General features: G+C 39.9%; 1 protein-coding gene across 2 annotated transcripts in view; it reads left to right on the plus strand.

Annotated features, from left to right (window-relative positions):
• Positions 1-16,470, plus strand: part of LOC121423655 — an 88,420-nt gene extending 71,950 nt beyond the window's left edge. For both annotated transcript variants that reach the window (XM_041619069.1, XM_041619070.1), the window contains 7 exons: positions 713-895; positions 1,318-1,701; positions 2,562-2,702; positions 3,979-4,103; positions 10,472-10,755; positions 11,747-11,813; positions 12,594-16,470. In XM_041619069.1, coding sequence (XP_041475003.1) covers positions 713-895; positions 1,318-1,701; positions 2,562-2,702; positions 3,979-4,103; positions 10,472-10,755; positions 11,747-11,813; positions 12,594-13,182 — 1,773 coding nt within the window. In that variant the 3' untranslated portion in view covers positions 13,183-16,470. The remainder of the gene's footprint in view (positions 1-712; positions 896-1,317; positions 1,702-2,561; positions 2,703-3,978; positions 4,104-10,471; positions 10,756-11,746; positions 11,814-12,593) is intronic.
• Positions 16,471-18,345: the final 1,875 nt, after the last annotated feature.

Here is an 18,345-nt window from a genome sequence, read left to right on the forward strand (position 1 = left end):
AAGATCTTTCCAATCTGCGTGACTTTCCAAAAACAAAACAGTTGTAGATTGTAAAATACAATTACTATCATGACTATAGTTCAATAGAATCATACATAGTAGAACAATAAATCAAAAAACGGAAAATAAAAAAGTAACCTTGGGTACATGTATTAGGTACTATATACACAGCAAAAAAGGAGCTGTAAATGTGAGTACATATGTGAGTACATGTACCCAGACTGACACATTACCATTAAAGGTATTGTTTAACTTTGTGAGCAGCCGATTTAAAAAAATTCTCAAACCAAGATGAAACATATGTACAAGTGCATGTATTAGAACTAATAAACCCTGAAAACAACCATTATCATTGAAAAGCTAAAACTACAAGGCAAACCTCGATTTTGTAAAAAGGCATCTTATAGACGCCTAAATAGTACACATAAGTGTATGGAATGAAATAAAGATGGTGTTTCCGGTCACTTTTTATTTCAAATTTTGAAGCACTAAATAATTGTTTTCTGGGCTTCATTTTTGTAACATATCACAGACACAGGTGACAAGTGTGACCTTCTAGCTCAGATTTTTTTAAAGTCAAACCAGTGTTAACTAATCACTTTAATTGGATTTGTGCAATCAACCAGTAAGATTAATCCTAGAACCACTTGCTAACCTCTTAATTTAGAGGCTTCTCACGTTTCTCATTAATTTATACGATTATTAAATACAGGTGACTGAATCATTTGTGGCCATTGCCAACAACTACGCAGATGTAGCGGAGGAAACACGTGATATGGCTGAAGATGAGACTGGTGCTTCAAGCCGTGTCGTAGTATCCTTAGAAACACAACTCGCTGTAGTAGAAGTGCAGAACGACTCTCTCCGGATTATTGAGGCAAATATTGCCGCTGAGGTGAGAAAACTTGATAATCATTTCGTCTTTGTTATTCTTACAGTGCTGCTTGCTCAATAATGTATTGCTGAAATTACAGTTAACTATTGTCATTCCTATTATCATTATAATCTACCTAAGAGCTTTCAGAGGGGATCTCTTTAGAAGGAACGATGGGCTTATTCCGTAAAACAACATTCAGATGACGCCAGGGAGAACCAATACGTTCAGGGAGATTTTGAGCAATGTTTGAGGAAAGAGACCCCCCCTCTTGACGGAAATATTTTTTTAATGACTATCGCTATTTTTGTAGTTATCATTGTTATATTTTTGTTATTATTATCACCACTTTTCTTGTTATTGTCATTGTTATTATTATTTTTACTATTTTTGTTGTGATCATCATTTTTATCCTCATTACTTTTTTCTTTGATTTTTCTAAGGTACTCGATGTGACTGCGGACGAAATCAGTCAAGGCTTAACCGTTTACATGTCGGCTACACCTGACGGAGATAGCATTTCCGGTGATGACTTTCAGGTAGAGGAAGGCGATCTATCAACGCAGCCAGAGGTGCTTCAAGCCCAAGCCACCCTGCTATTGCCAGCGATCTTGGCGGACAAGTTAACAGGGTCTACAGGCCGTTTGGTCATCACCATTCACCTGGACACAGCTCTCTTCAGGGACAGAGAGCTGACAGAGTTGAACGAGAACCAAACGGAGTTTGGACGAGAGTTGAACTCGAGGATCATAGGTGCGGCGGTGGATAATGAAGAAATTGAAGACCTAGAGCAGCCAGTTGTCCTATCATTCACTCCGATCAATCCAGTGAGTTTGCTCTTTGGCCCGTATTCTTAAGTCCGGCCAACCTAAGAACGTCGCCTTGCTCTGTTCTAAAATTATGGGAAGCCAAATGTTTTAATATTGCATTTACATTATTACTGCCCTTCCCTCATGTTTTAATGATAAAGAGAACTATTTTAGTAGTTATTCCGGTCAGTAATGAATGACTTGAGTCTTAAATCAGCTGACAAATTGAGCTTGTCCTGTTAGGGATACCTGTCACATTGGGCTTTCCATTGTTACACCACAACTTATGCAATAAAATAAAATTAAACCCGAGTTATAGTCATCAGTGATATCGTATCTGAACATTTAAATGACTCCGATTTAAACCAAACGTAAACATTAAACTTTGTTAGGCCAAGGAACACAATATAAAGTAATAGATAAATCATATAGATATAAAAACGGTATTTGAAATGAATAAATATATTGAGAGACGGAGGGGGGAATACACGTGCGTGTTTGTGTGCGTGTTTATGTTTGAGAGAGAAAGGGGGAGTATATGGGGTGAAGCTGGGAGGAAAGTTAAAGGACTTCTATTCATCTAAAAAAATAACTATAAAGTTAGCTTTGGATTATGATGTTCGTGTTGTTGATGGATATGGCTTTGTTTGTCCTTGACTTAGTCCTGCTAAATATCATGAATCGCGCATGCTGCAGACTTGTGGAATTGGATGACATACTTAGATGATACAAACAAATAATAATAATAGTTTATTGATCTTTGTTGCTGAAAAAGTAAAGAAATGTACGATGGAAGTTTAATATAGTAATGGTTATATTAATATTGATAGAGAAATAGTAATATTTCATGCGTCTTTTTGTATTGCTTTCCATTCTAGAATGGGACGAATGCTACCTGCGTGTCCTACAACTTTACCGAAAAGCGATGGTCCACGAGAGGGTGTAGAAAGACAAGCAATGAGAGCACAGACAGGATAACCTGCGAGTGCGATCACCTAACCAACTTCGGAATCCTGATGGTGTGTATTATGTTATCTACTGGAACGGAACGGGGGGGGGGGGGGGGGGGGGGGTTACTAATGAAACCCTAGGAAAATAGCTGACTCCGTTTCGAAAGGTTTAATCTTTTTATGCAACTATTTTTTATCAACTCTCCGTTACATTGTGACCCATCGTCCTCTTCTAGCAACCAACACCACTATTGGCACATTGTTAGTTTACACAACTCTATATCATGTATATTCTCACCATTTCTTGTTGCGCCTCGGAAGAGTATACATGTATTTCTAGATAGATCGTGCTATATCAATGCATATCACTATCAATATCATTATTATCATCATTATTATTAGAAATATTAGTAGTAGTATGCCTAATCTGAAACCCCCAAAATAGACATACATATGTAAATAAAAAAGGGGGAACTCCTAAACTGATCATTATGCTTAATGCAAAATTGTAATCATGGAGGAAAAATATATACGAATTGAAAAAAAGCAGTTACAAGACTACATGGCGGCTGAGGTATCTCTTGTTACGGTTTATTGTTAATTAGCTATAATAAACAAAAGCCTGTGTGATGCCTTTTTGATGGCAGTAAGTTTTTGTGCAGGATAGGTCTACGATCTACGAGACCAAGTAAAAACCTACGTCTTGTTAAACGCATTTTTTATTCATTCAAAAGACCCTTTTCTCGTTGACATATTCAAATGATATACACGCCTGTTTTCAAAAATCGTTTATTTTTGTCTACTTGTACAACGTAATTAGATGGAAGTGATCCATTCGGCAAAAATGTCGAATGAGTATGGTGTCAAGATACAACTTATCTGTGGAGTGATTCATCAACATTTTTCGTCTAACAAGTTGTTTTATGTGACAACTTTTCTTGAACTTGACTGGCTGAGAAGCACAGCTCTCATTGTTGCTTGTCGGGAAAAACGGTACTTGTCAGACAAGACAATACACAACATAATGGGTACATATGCTCCATGATGGCAACTACATGTATGTGTCCGACCAACATTGGGCATTTCGTTTTAGGCATTTTTATTCATCCAGTGTAATGAAAATTTTGCCCATTCTAGAGTAATTGTTGCATACCTTTTTAAACTTTCTGGACAATATGCTTCCCGCATTGGGTAAAATGATGCCTTACCAATATTTTGTACAGTGTACGTCCGACAAATTATTTCATGAAACGTTCCCCAGTTTGTGCTGATTAGGGATGGCCTGGATTCTTTTACACAAATCCATATGATTGGAAATGTAATTCATATATTCTTTATCTTCTAGGATATATATGGAGGAGAGGGATTGTCAGCTCAAGCAGATTTTATCCTGGAGATCATAAGCTATGTAGGCTGCTGCATGTCAATATGGGGTCTGGTTATAACAATTCTAACATATGCATCAAATAAGTGAGTATTTCAGTATCTGAAATGACGAGGATGGGTAGTATGATTCAGTGGATGTGCAAAATATAATATTCTGAGCTAGATAATGATAATTGTATTGTGGTAATGATATAGATATAAAAGCATAACATGCTGGATATTATTTCAAACTTAAAATTATGTTATTAATGAAATGAAGATGGACCCGTATCTGATCTATCCTGTTGCAATGATGCCAATCGTAATATTTTTCATATAATGATCAAGGATGAATTTCAGGCCAATATCTGAATCTCCCAAAATTTGACATATTGGCTTGCCTGACATGTACAGGTATACTGTTACAATCATATTATAGTAGAAAAAGGAAGTTCACTGACCAAGGTAATTAGCGTTTGGGTTAGGAGCATCATTATATTATAATGATGATCCTAACACAAACACTAATTACAATGGTCCTGATTTATGTCAGTGAGTCTTCAAAGGGTACCTCGGGCTGAAAATATTTATATTTACTTCAATAACTCCATACATCTACTTGATTTGCTAGTTCAGCCCTCTGGACTGCCATACCCGAAAAGAACTCCCAAGAATTTTAAAAGCGCGAGCGCGCCCTCTCCCGTTCAGGCTTACTACCCATGATCACCGCGCAATGAGCGTCCATCTTCCTCTTTTGCTTTCGGCAAGCCATCTGTCAAGACGTGCTCAGATAAGTCTCCTAAAGCTCAAATCTTTTTTGATCTTTGGTATATTCTTTTTGCTTATCAGTTGTGCATTCTCCCTTTTAAATTCAATCTTTCCGTTTGTGTGTAAGATTGTGTTCAGAATTTACACCCGGCGCGACTTTTTAGCGTGTTTTTGGTGACACTTAAATTGTTTTCCTAACGTTTGGGTTCTTCACGCTGAAACACGTTCCGCGGCGGTGGGTCCTTCGACCCCCCCCCCCTCGTCGCGCCGCATCGCTAGCGCGTTCGCGAGGCACCGGGTTTGGTCTGCCGACGTGGCAGCAAGCCTTCACCTCCTGCCACGGTTATTGTTCTTCACGTTCAAAGTGTGGTGGTTTTTGGTGCCGTTTTTTGAATTAAAATCTAGACAGCCTTTGCACTTTGTTGTCGAGGGTGTTATTGTTATTTCTTTTTGCAGGTTGGGATCTTCAACTCTGTTCCTTTCCTTGCTTTCCGGAATTGATTTATTAAGATTTTCGATTGATTATTGATTGATTAATTCTTCAATTCCTTTTCCTTTCTGTTCTGAATAAATTTCTTGATTAATATTTTATTCACAGGCGGAACTTAAAGCTCAATTCCTTTTCCTTTCTGTTCTGAATAAATTTCTTGATTAATATTTTATTCACAGACGGAACTTAAAGCCCTTTTTCTCTTCTGGGATTGTTTAATTCGACTTACGCAATTATAACTTGATTGATTGGTTATTCAATCCCCCCCCCAAAAAAAAAAAAATTTTTACAGGTGGGGTCTTCTTTTCCTGTTAGGAATTTTTTGACCTTTCCCGGAATTGTTTTTCTTCGTTCAATTCCCTCTCCCCTCCTAGTCTTATATTTTTTACTTCGACAGGCGGGCTCTACGATTCTTCTTTGAGGATTTACTGTGTCGTTCTTCCTCTTGGAATCGTTACTAGAGACGTTCCTCCTTCCTCCTGTTCTGAATTTCTTTACCTTTCCACAGGAGGTTACGTTTTTCCTCTTGGAAATTATCGTAAAATTTCTCTTATCTGGAATTGTTTGCTTCTCAATCCTTTTTCTTCCTGCTCTGAAATTTTTGTTTTTGTGTTTCTTCGCAGGTGGAAACTTCGTTCCCTTCTGAGCTTGCATTCATTTTTTGAATTCTTGCTTCGATCTATTCCTTCTGGCACACAAAAAAAAAAAAAAGGGAAAATTCTTTCAGTCGCCCTTTTTCTTTTTTATTTAAAAAAAAAAAAAAATAGTAGGGGAACCTTGTAGGAGGTTTTTTCAAAGTCTCCGACCTCCTTTCTATTTTCTTACAGGTAGATACCTAAACTGTTCTTAGGTTCTTCTTCCTCCCTACTCTTCCTTTTTTGAATTGTTCTGTTTGCTCAAACAAATTTCTTATAGGAGGAGGGAAAGACCACTCCGGTCTCCACTTTTAATCTAAGCAGGGCTTTTTTCTCTTAGCTTATGCTTTTCTCCTTTCTCCCTAAGCGAGATCTTTGTAAAAAAAAGAAGAAAAATTCTTGTTTTTTCTTTTTTCAGGGTAGAGAGAGGTACCGATGAGTGGGACTAACACAGCCCCAGAGGACCTGGTGCCCTCCACGGGGACCGTCCCGATTGCAAGTTTACAGAAGTCGGCCGCTTCCCCGGCGGCGGTGAGTATGAGGTTGCGTCAATCAGCATTCCGAATTTGCGGTCGGATGCTAAGGGTAGGAAGGCCGAGACTGTGGTGCCACGGTCTCGGACAAAGAAAAAAGTGGTAGCCAAGGCTTCCAAGCCTAAACCAGGTTCTGCCGCCGCAGCACCCAAAGGGCTATGCGACCCACCGGGTCACCGGAAGTCCGGGGAGAGAGTGCGGTTCTCTCCCCCCGGCACAGGTCAGGCTCTCTGTCGTCTAAGTCGTCCTTCGTTGATAGCATCGGCAGAGATCGCCCAGCAGGGGAAGAGGGGGGCGACCCGCTTCGAGGGCGCCGCCCAAACCGAAGCAGTCGGTTTGACATGCTGCCCCGAGCGCTGGGCAAGGTAGGCGGGCGTCTCCGTCATTTTCTCCCGGCTTGGGAGGAAATCACGGAAGACGCATACATCTTATCCGTCGTGCGAGACGGCTTCTTTATAGAAATAGAAGCCTTCCCGCACGGTGCGATTCGCATCGCCTCACCGCCTTCCTCCACCCTCCATCAGTACATCGCGGCCGAAATCGCCGCACTGGTGGAGAAGGACGCGATAGAGAGGGTGACAGACAACCCCAATCTTTGTCTATCCCCGATTTTCGTCATTCCCAAGCGCTCGGGCAAATTGAGAATGATTCTCAACATGAAGAGAATCAATACGTTCATTCCGGCCGAACATTTCCGGATGGAAACGTTAGCCACGATCCTCCCCTCACTGGAGGCGTCGGACCTGGCCGTGTCTCTGGATTTACGCGACGCGTACTTCCACATTCCCATCCATCCAGCTTCGCGAGATCTGCTGGGTTTTCAATTCGACGGTGTGACGTACCGATTCCGGGCCCTCCCGTTCGGGCTGCGACCGGCGCCCCGAGTGTTTACTCGCATAGTCACCACTGTGGCAGCCTATTTGAGAAGCCAAGGCCTGCGACTCTTCGTCTATCTAGACGACTGGCTTCTTGTCGCAGACTCGGAGGCAAAGTTGCAAGCTCACCTCTCCTTGCTACTACGGGTGACTCAGAGCCTCGGGTTCATGATCAACTGGGAGAAATCGGAGCTCACTCCCTCCCGCGTTCCCATGTATTTGGGCGCGAGGATAGATATACCGAACCAGCTCGCGCGGCCCAGCCCAGACAGGGTGCGGTCGATCACGTCTCTCGCCCACTCCCTAAGGGGGCGCAGTCACGTGAAAGCCCGCGTCTGGCTTCAGTTGCTAGGTTATATGGCCAGTCTAGTAGACATAATGCAAGATTGTCGTCTCTACATGAGGCCCTTCCAAAGACATCTTCTCCGCTACTACAGCCCCGGGGTAGACTCACTGCAGTCTCGGATTCCTCTGCCACTGTCTATCCGTCGCAGTTTAGCGCCCTGGACTCGCCCAGCATTCGTGGCTCAGGGCAAGCCACTACAGACTCCCCTCCCGTCAGCCTCAGTGACCACCGACGCCTCGCTCTCCGGTTGGGGTGGCCACTGCGAGGGGGAGATGGTGTCCGGAGCTTGGGCTTATCCAGGCGCTCTCCCTCACATCAATGTGTTGGAGATGCAAGCGGTGTCCAACGCACTCCGCCACTTTCAGCACAAGCTGACCGGGCGGACAGTGCTGGTCCGTACGGACAACAGGTCTGTGGCAGCATACATAAACAAGCAAGGGGGCACGCGGTCGGATTCTCTCGACGCGTTGGCTGCGGATCTCTGGAAGTGGTGTCGTGCAGCAGAGATTGTCCCGATTGCCTCGTACATACCGGGCAGGGACAACCTCATAGCCGACTTCCTCTCTCGGGGGCGTTGCCTCCCCTCCGAGTGGGCACTAAATCCAGAGATCTTCAGGTTGATTCTCCACCGCTGGGGGCCACTGGACATCGACCTATTCGCAACAGCGCTGAACCGGAAGCTCCCAGTCTTCTGCTCTCGAGTAAACGAGACGGAAGCGTCACATCTCGATGCTTTCTCAATGAACTGGGGACATCAGAGGTGCTATGCCTTCCCGCCTTTCTCTCTGATCCCGCAAGTCCTCCGGAAGGTGAAGGCGGACAGGGCGTGGGTACTTCTCATAGCACCCAACTGGCCGGGAAGGGCGTGGTTCCCTCAACTACTGGAATTATTAGTGGGGGATCCTTTCACTCTACCTCCGACAAGTCAGTTAGTTTCTCAGTCCCTCTCGGGAATCAGGCATCCGCGGCCGGAGTCACTACACTTGACTGCGTGGCCGCTCTCGGGGAGGATGCCCGGGCCCTAGGTCTGTCGGATCGGGCAGCCAAGTTTGTTTCGGAAAGCAGGCGTGCTTCCACGTTGGACTTATACAACTCCAGACTTGGCATTTTTTCGGAGTGGTGCAGTCAACGCTCACTCGATCCTCGTTCTGCTTCGATTGCATCGATTGCAGATTTTCTGGTTGGCCTTTTTGATAAAGGCAAAGCGATCGCAACTATCAGGGGCTATCGGTCCGCGATTGCAGCGACGCACCGCGGTTTCGCGGACGGCTCTTCAGTATCTAACTCGTCAGTCATTACGGATTTATTAAAATCTTTTTTCTTGAAGCGTCCACCAGTCAAATCCTTAGCCCCGTCGTGGAGTTTGTCTGCAGTTCTTAGGGCCCTTGCAAAACCGCCCTTTGAGCCCCTAGCGGAGGCTTCTCTCCATAACTTAGCTATCAAAACAGCGTTTTTAATGGCTATCGCTTCGGGCCAAAGGCGAAGTTCTCTCCATGCCCTGTGTGTTTCGCCGGGACACATTCGCTGGGAGAGACGGGGTGTTAGGTTAATTCCGACCCCCTCGTTCATCGCAAAGAATCAAACCATGTCCTCTGGTTCAGTTGAAGTCTTTCTGGCCCCTCTGTCTAGTTTTTCGTCTATTTCAGAGGATAGATTGTGGTGTCCCTTGAGGGCGTTAAAGTGGTATTTGGATCGCACTAAGTCGTCTAGGAGTTCAGTTGAAGTCTTTCTGACCCCTCTGTCTAGTTTTTCGTCTATTTCAGAGGATAGATTGTGGTGTCCCTTGAGGGCGTTAAAGTGGTATTTGGATCGCACTAAGTCGTCTAGGAGTTCAGATCAATTATTTGTAATTTCACGTGAACCCTTTTCAGCAGCATCCCGCGACACCATCTCTAGATGGATCGTTGAGGCCATCAACTCAGCGGGCGCTGGTGCGTTGTTGTCTGATACAACCAGACCTAAGGCCCATGATACTAGGGGTATTAGTTCGTCATGGGCCCTTTTTCAGGGCATTCCTCTTGAGGACATTTTGAGAGCCGCCTTTTGGCGCTCAGCTAACTCCTTCACTTCATTCTACTTGAAGGACATTCCGTCCAGCGAGGTGAGATTTGCTGCTTCGGCGCTTAAAGCAGCTGCGGCTTTTTCCCCTCTCCCTAATTTTCGTTGTTTTTGTTTTTTAAATTTTCTTAGGCTTACAATTGAAAACATGCCTCCCTACGGTTTGAGTCCGTGTTGGTCTAGCAAATCAAGTAGATGTATGGAGTTATTGAAGTAAATTATGAAAATACTTACCTGATTTTCTTATTTACGAGATAACTCATACATCTACTTGATACCCTCCCACCGACCCTCCGCCTTGCGTAGCAACATGTTTCAACGTATGGGCTTGCAAAAGTTGAGGAAGATGGACGCTCATTGCGCGGTGATCATGGGTAGTAAGCCTGAACGGGAGAGGGCGCGTTCGCGCTTTTAAAATTCTTGGGAGTCTTTTCGGGTATGGCAGTCCAGAGGGCTGAACTAGCAAATCAAGTAGATGTATGAGTTATCTCGTAAATAAGAAAATCAGGTATTTTCATAATCTAAATGAGAGAGTGAATTTCACAGAGCAAAATGCTAAAAATCTCAGCAAAATTTGATAGCAAATAACGAGTTATTGAATTTTACTTTTTAACAATATTTCTTGAAAACAGTTATATATTCACATTGTCATGAATCATTCGGTTGGCTGATGTCACATTCCAATTTCTTTTTTGTTATGTTATTACTCAAAGACATAATTCAGGAGTCAACAGTTTGATTAACACTGCTTTGTGCTTTGTTCTATAGGAAACTTCGTGATCGTAAGCCCAACCAGATCCTGCTGTCCCTGTCCGCATCCCTGCTGTGTCTTTACATCGTCTTCCTCGTCATGATATCGCTCGATACGGAACGAGGGGTGGAAGAGATACCCCCTCTGCCCTGCTGTATTCTTGCCGGCTTCCTCCACTATTTCACCCTGACATCCCTTTTCTGGATGGCCGTGGAGGGCTACAACATGTACATCCTCTTTGTACGTGTTCTCAATACGTATCTCCCTCGCTTCTTAAGGAAGGCATCGTTGTTTGCTTGGGGTAAGATTCTAGCCATTTTTCTAATCAATGATTGACTGCAAAATGAGTAGGGAGAAAGCTATGTCCATTGTTAATACAGTAGTACCATGACAAACAATTAATAGAGATGAAAAGGGAAAATCTCCCTCGCTTTTTAAAAGAAGACATCGTTGTTTGCTTGTAGCCATTATTTTTTCATATCTGATTGACTTCCAAATTAGTGAGGAGAAAATTACGTGTGCAAGTACTTGATAGATTGGGGCGTCAACTGTTTTTAGGTACTTTCTCCTAAAATGATTTAGCGAAACAGCAAAACAATTCCATATTATGCCAGTCAGTAACCAGTCAGTCCATTATTAAAGGGGAATCCAACCCAAATAAAAACTTGTTTTTATAAGAAAAAGAAAAATCAGACGAGTTGATAGGTGAAGGTTTGAACAATATTGGACAAACAACAAGAAAGTTATGAATTTTTAAAAGTTGTAAATATTGGTGATCACTTTACCCATGGAGACTTCAAATTGGCCGCATATGTGATGTCATAGTGATGTAAGGCAAGGACTACTCTTCCATGGACTCCAATACATATTTTGGGTAAAATGTCATTTTTCCCAAAAGTTTTATTTCAAATTATTTTTTTTTTTCATGAGGACATGAAGCAATATACTACCTGGGTTATATTGAGATTACCGCCACGGGGGAATGGGAGAAAACCACAAATCCCTGATAATAAAGTACATGGCCTATGGGAAAGTTGTCCTTGCCCCTTGTCATAATTTAATTACCCAGTTGCCAATTTGGAATCTACATAGTATTAGTGATTTCAATTTTAAAGTAGCAATAACTTTCTTACTGCTTGGCCGATTTCTTTCAAACTTTCACCATTCTGTTTAATTTATTTTTCTCCTTCCCAACACAACTGTTTAAGGCCAAGGCTGGATTCCCTAGTTATATACCACTTATTTTAAAAATCAAATACTATTTCGCTTTTGCTTGTTTTGTTTGGATACAGGGACCCCTATGTTGATAGTTGGAATTACAGGAGGGGCATCGAGGCAGTATTACGCACAGACGGACTTGTAAGTAATAATTACAGATTTTCGAACTTTGCATTGAAAATAGAACAGGTGCAGAAACGTAGTAAAAAGGAGACATTGTTCATGTCGTTTTGAATGTTACTCTCAGTTTTTTTTGTTCTGTTTCTTTCTGTCGTAACTTTGCTTTAAGTCCTGACAACTAAAACCTGTAATGAGTAGATGAATATTTTTAGGATATTCGTTTCCAAATCGTTTTTTTAGTTTCTCAATTATTTATGTTGTATACTCTTTATCTCTAAGGGATCTAATCAACCATCAGCGGCGTTAGGAGCCAAACATTTGAATAGGCAAGAGATGGCGTATGAGGCAAAGTCTCTAAAAAGCTGCGGGCGATGGGATCAAGCAAATTATTATGATTTTGTTTTTTTTTATTCACGAATCTAGTTTTAGATTTGAACAACATTCCAGAAAATATTCCATCATATTCCCTTTCCTTTTCGTTCTTTATCTTCCTTCTTGGTCATGAAACTTTTCTCCGTTTTTGCGGGGGGGGGGCATGACCGTCCAAGCCCCTCCTATCTGTACGCTAGTGTGAACCATTGCAAAGTTAACGAATGGTGTAGGTCTACCTCGCCAACGTACCATCGTGTCAGCCTACAAAAACATGTGTGCGTATTTATTCAAAACCAAACATAACAAAAATAGTGTAAATAAATATATATCTCGCATGTTCATCTATCATCACATCACTATTGGTGAAAAATCTATTGCCAAATATTCAGGACATTTTCTTTTGTAAATATGATATTTTCATTTGTTTAGTTGCTTTCTCCAATTCTGGCCTCTAATCGGCGGACTTCTGATTCCAGTTGGACTGATCATGATCTTCAACTTCGTTATCTTCGTCCGCGTCATCCTGAGACTAAACAAAACCATTAAAGGGAAGCAACTTGACAAGACAGAGAAGCGCCAACGCCTGCGAAGATTCCAGAATGCAGTGTGCATCCTTATCCTCATGGGGCTAACGTGGGCTGTGGGTTACCTGAGCATCATCCAGCCTGCTGCTGAGGTTGTTCAGGGAGTCTTCACCATCCTCAACTCTTTGCAGGGCTACTTCATTTTCATGCTCTACTGCGTCCGCCAGCCTCAGGTTCGCCGCGCATGGCGCTCGCAGTTCAGCTGTTGCTTGCCCAAGTCCTTCGGCGCGTCTAGCGCCTTCACGTCAACTTCCGGACAGACAAACTCCACGTTCAAGAACAGCTCTGCGAGGCTCATTGCTCAGAGAGGCCAGCAGAATAGGTTATTGGCAAACTCTGAATCCAATGGTTTCCGACCTGAGACAATGATGCGTACACCACCCGAGAGACTTCCTAGAGCAGCTGCCTATGATAATGAAGGCGGCGACTGGTGATTGACAAGTGTTTCTAATCTTGCTTAAAATCTGTTTATACATGTAGAATAGTGATTTCTATCTTACTCAGAGAATTTGTGTACCTATCCTTTATTCCGGCAAATTGTCATTGGGAAACATACAGTAAGCAAGATGAACATAATTCTTCCGTTTTGAAGCCGTTCCATGTACTAAAGCCTTTGGAGAAAACTAAATGAACAAAATTTCGCTGTTTTTCGAAGGATTCCAGAACGGCTGCAAATCAGCTTTACAAAAGAAGAGAAAGGGCTGCAAAAAGACCCCAAAATTTTTTTACAAAGCGAGAAAAAGAGGTTAAAAAAAGAGGCCACAAAATGGCTAGATTTTACCGCTCTTTTAGTAGTCATGGTCATTTTTTTTTTACTTCGGAGCACCCTTCACCTCGTTGACAGGAGGTCGTAGGTTCAGTAACCGACTGACTCATTCCAAAAACTTATGAAAATGGACACCTGAAATCTAGCTAGTTCCTCTGCATGTAGATTCGAGAAGTGTAGTGATGTCAATCGGATGTAAGAGCAGTTTCATGAGTTATATATGTAGATGCCATGGAAGAAATAAAACGTCATTGAAATTATTTATATCTTAAAGTGGTTATTTCATGTGCAGCAATAAATATGAGTAGCAATATTGCTTCTAAAATATGTAAAGCTTGTGAAATTCATCTAAACTAGCTCTTTGTAAATATTTTGATACGATGTTGCAGTCATGTTCCCTTCGGGCTATAAAGACAATTATATTGTGCATATTTCATAGTAAAGAAATACCAGCTGAATGTGCTCTTATATCGTATTTCGCAGCTGTAATGTTTATTCGAACTTTATCGCTAATGATTCATTTCCTTACAAGCATTCATGCCTTTGAAATATTCCAGCCTCATGTATTTTCATGTTTTGCATTGAATCGATTTTAGATTATGATTTTACCCGGCTATTGGATCTTCGACTGAGTTAACTGATAGTGGAGATGCCTTTTCTGTGAGCTTCGTAAAATCAAATAGTAATAACGTATGTGTCATCTTCTTCAATGTATTCTATTCAATTCCTTTTGTATATCCTTATGCCATCCTTTTGTTTTTATGTCTGTTCAATGATGCTCATTGTTGACCAAAATCGAAACATTAATCAAATATGAAAGTTTCTATTGAGTAGAATAAATAGAACAAAAATCAATATTCATCTTGCAAATTTCATGACTATCAGATGAAAAATTGAATAATGAAATTCTCATTTCGCTTATTTCATAAAAGAGTGATCTGCAATTGATAACCATCATGACATATTTCGTAGTCTTGTGAAATATACTCTGAAATTTACACAGTCATGCTCAACAAATGCAGTGATGCACATTTTAAAATGCACCGCTTGAACATAGAGAATTATCAGAACATTTTATCTGAGGAATTTTATTTGTCACCAATGAAACTATTATGTACCTCGCCACTGTAAAAAAAAATGTAAAGCAGTTCATATATTGGTAGATCAGTAGATTGTACCTAAGTGGTAAACGGGACTTGCTATGGTTATCTTATAAATTGGATAAACGGGAGAAGAATTCCATTGCAATCATCTTAGCAATGGAACGATAATTTGATAATATATTGGGACTTCTAGAGTACGAACGAACAGGGTAATATCATATAATCGATAATGACGCTCAACCTCCCCCCCCCCCTTTATCATGTTTTCCAGAAAAAGATAAAAACAAAATAACGTTGTATAGAGTACCAAAAATGATTCTATTGGACAGCGGATCGATGGTGATTTTAACCAAATGATATTATTGCTTACAAAAATTGGCAAGAAACCGACTAGCTATGATTTTTTTCTGAGATATGTTCATACATAAACACTGTTGATCTTAAAGGAAAGCCGGTAAGAATTTCAAGAGAGGTGTTGTTTATTTATATTTAATTGATAAGTGTATTCGAATAAAATGACAGCGTTTCAAATGCAAGATAGCTTAACTATCACCAATATGCGATCTCTAGATTGCGTATTTTAGGATCAAGCACTTATTTTAAAAGAAAAACTTTGCCCCTTTAGGGCTTACCGTTTTCAGCATCAAGTATTTATTTTAAAAGAAATACTTTGCCCCTTTACTTGCTTACCCTTTTTAGGATCAAGTATTTATTTTAAAAGAAATACTTTGCCACTTTAGGGCTTACTCTTTTTTCCGGACTAGGCACCTTTTCTTTTGCCCTTGATAGCTAGTGCTGGGGCTTTTTTTGGTTTCCATTTCAATATTTTTGTGCAATATTAATACCGAGCATAATTTCATGGTGAAGAAAAGGATGGAATGTTTCATATGTATGTAAATTATCCTTTCATTTTATTGAAACGTTGCTAACCGTAATTATATTCTATTCTTCAGAAGATTGGAATTCGTGATGAGTCTTTCAAATTTATAGTACTATGTAAGTCTTTCATGTTCTTCTATTGTAGTATATTGTAGCAATTTTATTTATATGACATATTATGGAGTTGAACAGTTTTTCAAGGGTATACTTTAAAGCCTTTATACTTGACACTTCTTTCATCATCAAAAATGGATACAAATATGTAATATCGTTGATAGGTACTTCCGTATAGCAAATTTACATTTCTGGTGACGTGTAAACATCCTACACAGTTGTAATGTTGTTTAAAATTGTATACAATGTTGTTTACTCTTTGAATGTTACGGTAGTTTAACTGCTTAAGCAACCTTGCTTAATGTACGGAAGATCAGATATTGAAATCTAAACTTTGTTGCTTAAGAACTATTAAACAACTACTCTAAGGCTATACACGAAGTTAATAGCCTGATGTAAGCCGTTTAAGCAATATTACTGTCTATTCATGTCTTGAACTATTGGAAGTTTACCATTGTTGTAGTAAAGATTATCTCATAATATGATTAATCAACACAAATGACTAGTTTTGTTCCCTGATCATGTGGTTCGGGTGCAAGTAGACCTATAAGAAATGTGTTGTTTATCTATTCGTTGTATTATTCAATTGACCAACATAATAGAGAGACAATATGTATTTAATCACATTTTATGATAGCCATAATAATAATGTCATAATTTAAATCATATTATGTTTTTTCTGAAATTTATTTATGCGATACGTTTAATCAGGTTAAGTGTTATTACTCCTTATTTATGTAATGTTCATATATTGTCTTAAGGAAAATAAAGTCGCATCCCTTATTTTAAGTTTATCTGTATCTTTACCTAATGTTTTATATTATATTTTTACATGAATAAAATCAACGATGAAAATGGGAGCAATGAGTTTCATTTTCTAATTCTTAATTTATCAAGAAAATGGGCCTGGGAAGCGGGGTTTTTCTTCGGGGTACTGCGTAAGTTATAGACCATAGGCAGCATTGAACCCCCTGGAAATTAGGTTGGAATGCTAAAAATAAAATGTAGATATTTGACCCAAATCCCCATGTCTATTGACATACCTGCCAACTATTCCGATTAAGGCGTAATTATTCCTATCTTTTCATTGTAATTCAGAATTCCGAGTTGTAATAATTATTAATACAATTATTTTATTATTATTTTGGAGGTGAGGGGGGGGGGCTTTGTTATACTAAACTTTGACACTACACCCGTCTAAAATGGCTATGCCAGTTATCATTTCGCTTATTGCCATAGGAATAGGCTTTAAAGTTTACTTCTCGAACATTATACAGCCTAAGTGACCGACTTGATAGGAAAAGTGAGCTGAATCTTGAACAAATGCAAAATGCAAATGCGAACCAGCAGACTTACTAACACCTGGCCAGAGTCTGTATCCATAATTCTACATTCCGAGCCAAGCAGTGTGGGTCAATTCAGGTTAATTCAAATGATATGAATTCAATATTCAAGACTTTCATACTGCAATAAGTATGCTTCCGAGTTAGAGACAACTGCTTTTCCTCTCTAACACATTCTAGTTTCTTTAAACAACTAAATATCAATGGCTTATTTATTATTAATGAGAGACTATACACAGTGGTGGTCAATTCGCCTTTTTAAAGGGATGCCCTGGGATGAAGACATCTATATTTTTGTAAATACAGTAAAATTCACAGAGCAATATTCCGAAAACTTGATCAAAATCGGATGAAAAATAAAGTAATTGAATTTTAAAGATTTGCATTATTCGGACAAAACAGTTCTAGGCATGTCTTATGAATGTTCATTAGGTGGGCTGATGATGCCATATCCCTGCTTGTTCTTCGGTATTTTATTATATGAAAACAAGTCTACAAAGAACTAAAACAATTGGATTTTACAACTGATTCAATGCATTGGTTATTTCTTGCTGAAACTTATTTCATAATGCTGGTGAAACATCATTTACACATTTATGAAGAAACGAAACAATTATGATTACATGTGATAGCATAACAAAAAGGAAAGTCGGGATGTGACATCATCAGCCCACCTGATGATATTCATGAAAACATGCCTAGAATTGTTTCACCAGAATGATGCAAATCTTTGAAATCCAATAACCTCGTTATTTTTTATCCGATTTAATGGCATTTTCAGCATTTTGCTCTGTGAATTATACTCTCTTTATTTAGATATGAATATCTTCACTATCCCTTTAAGTACCTTTAAACGTGAAACTTTCTTATTCTTGCCAGTAAGGTTCATAATCGAGCTATAATGAACACAGTGGTGATAACGAAATTTTGGAAATATTTATCGCTACGCATGGAAAGCATGAAATGAATAATATAGTTGAGTAATTATTCTTGTCATTCCTGTCCGAGGTTATTTGGCAAGTTCCCATGTTATTCAAAATGACTGGTCAAAGTAACCATTATTAAATTATTTCCGGCCGATAGCATGGTTAAATCAACCAGAATCGGTTTATTTGAATTTGGGGTTTTCTTTTCATGCTTTTAGTCAGTAAAACAATTTAACAACAGTTTTCTTGTTTTAAAATCATTTTAAGAGTGCAGTATGATTTATATTATTTATGTATTCGATGGAAGCAAGAGAAATTTCACAAAATTCACCCAAATTGTGCACCCACTACTTAAATTTCGATTCTGAAAATACAAAAGCGGCATCATGACAAGCTCGGTCGCTTCATTCCTTTAATTTATTTTTTTTCGAAAATTTTACACGTTTTTGCCCCATCCACAGGAAAA

The sequence above is a fragment of the Lytechinus variegatus genome, chromosome 11 (genome assembly GCF_018143015.1).
Source record: "Lytechinus variegatus isolate NC3 chromosome 11, Lvar_3.0, whole genome shotgun sequence".
Classification (NCBI taxonomy): Eukaryota; Metazoa; Echinodermata; class Echinoidea; order Temnopleuroida; family Toxopneustidae; genus Lytechinus; species Lytechinus variegatus.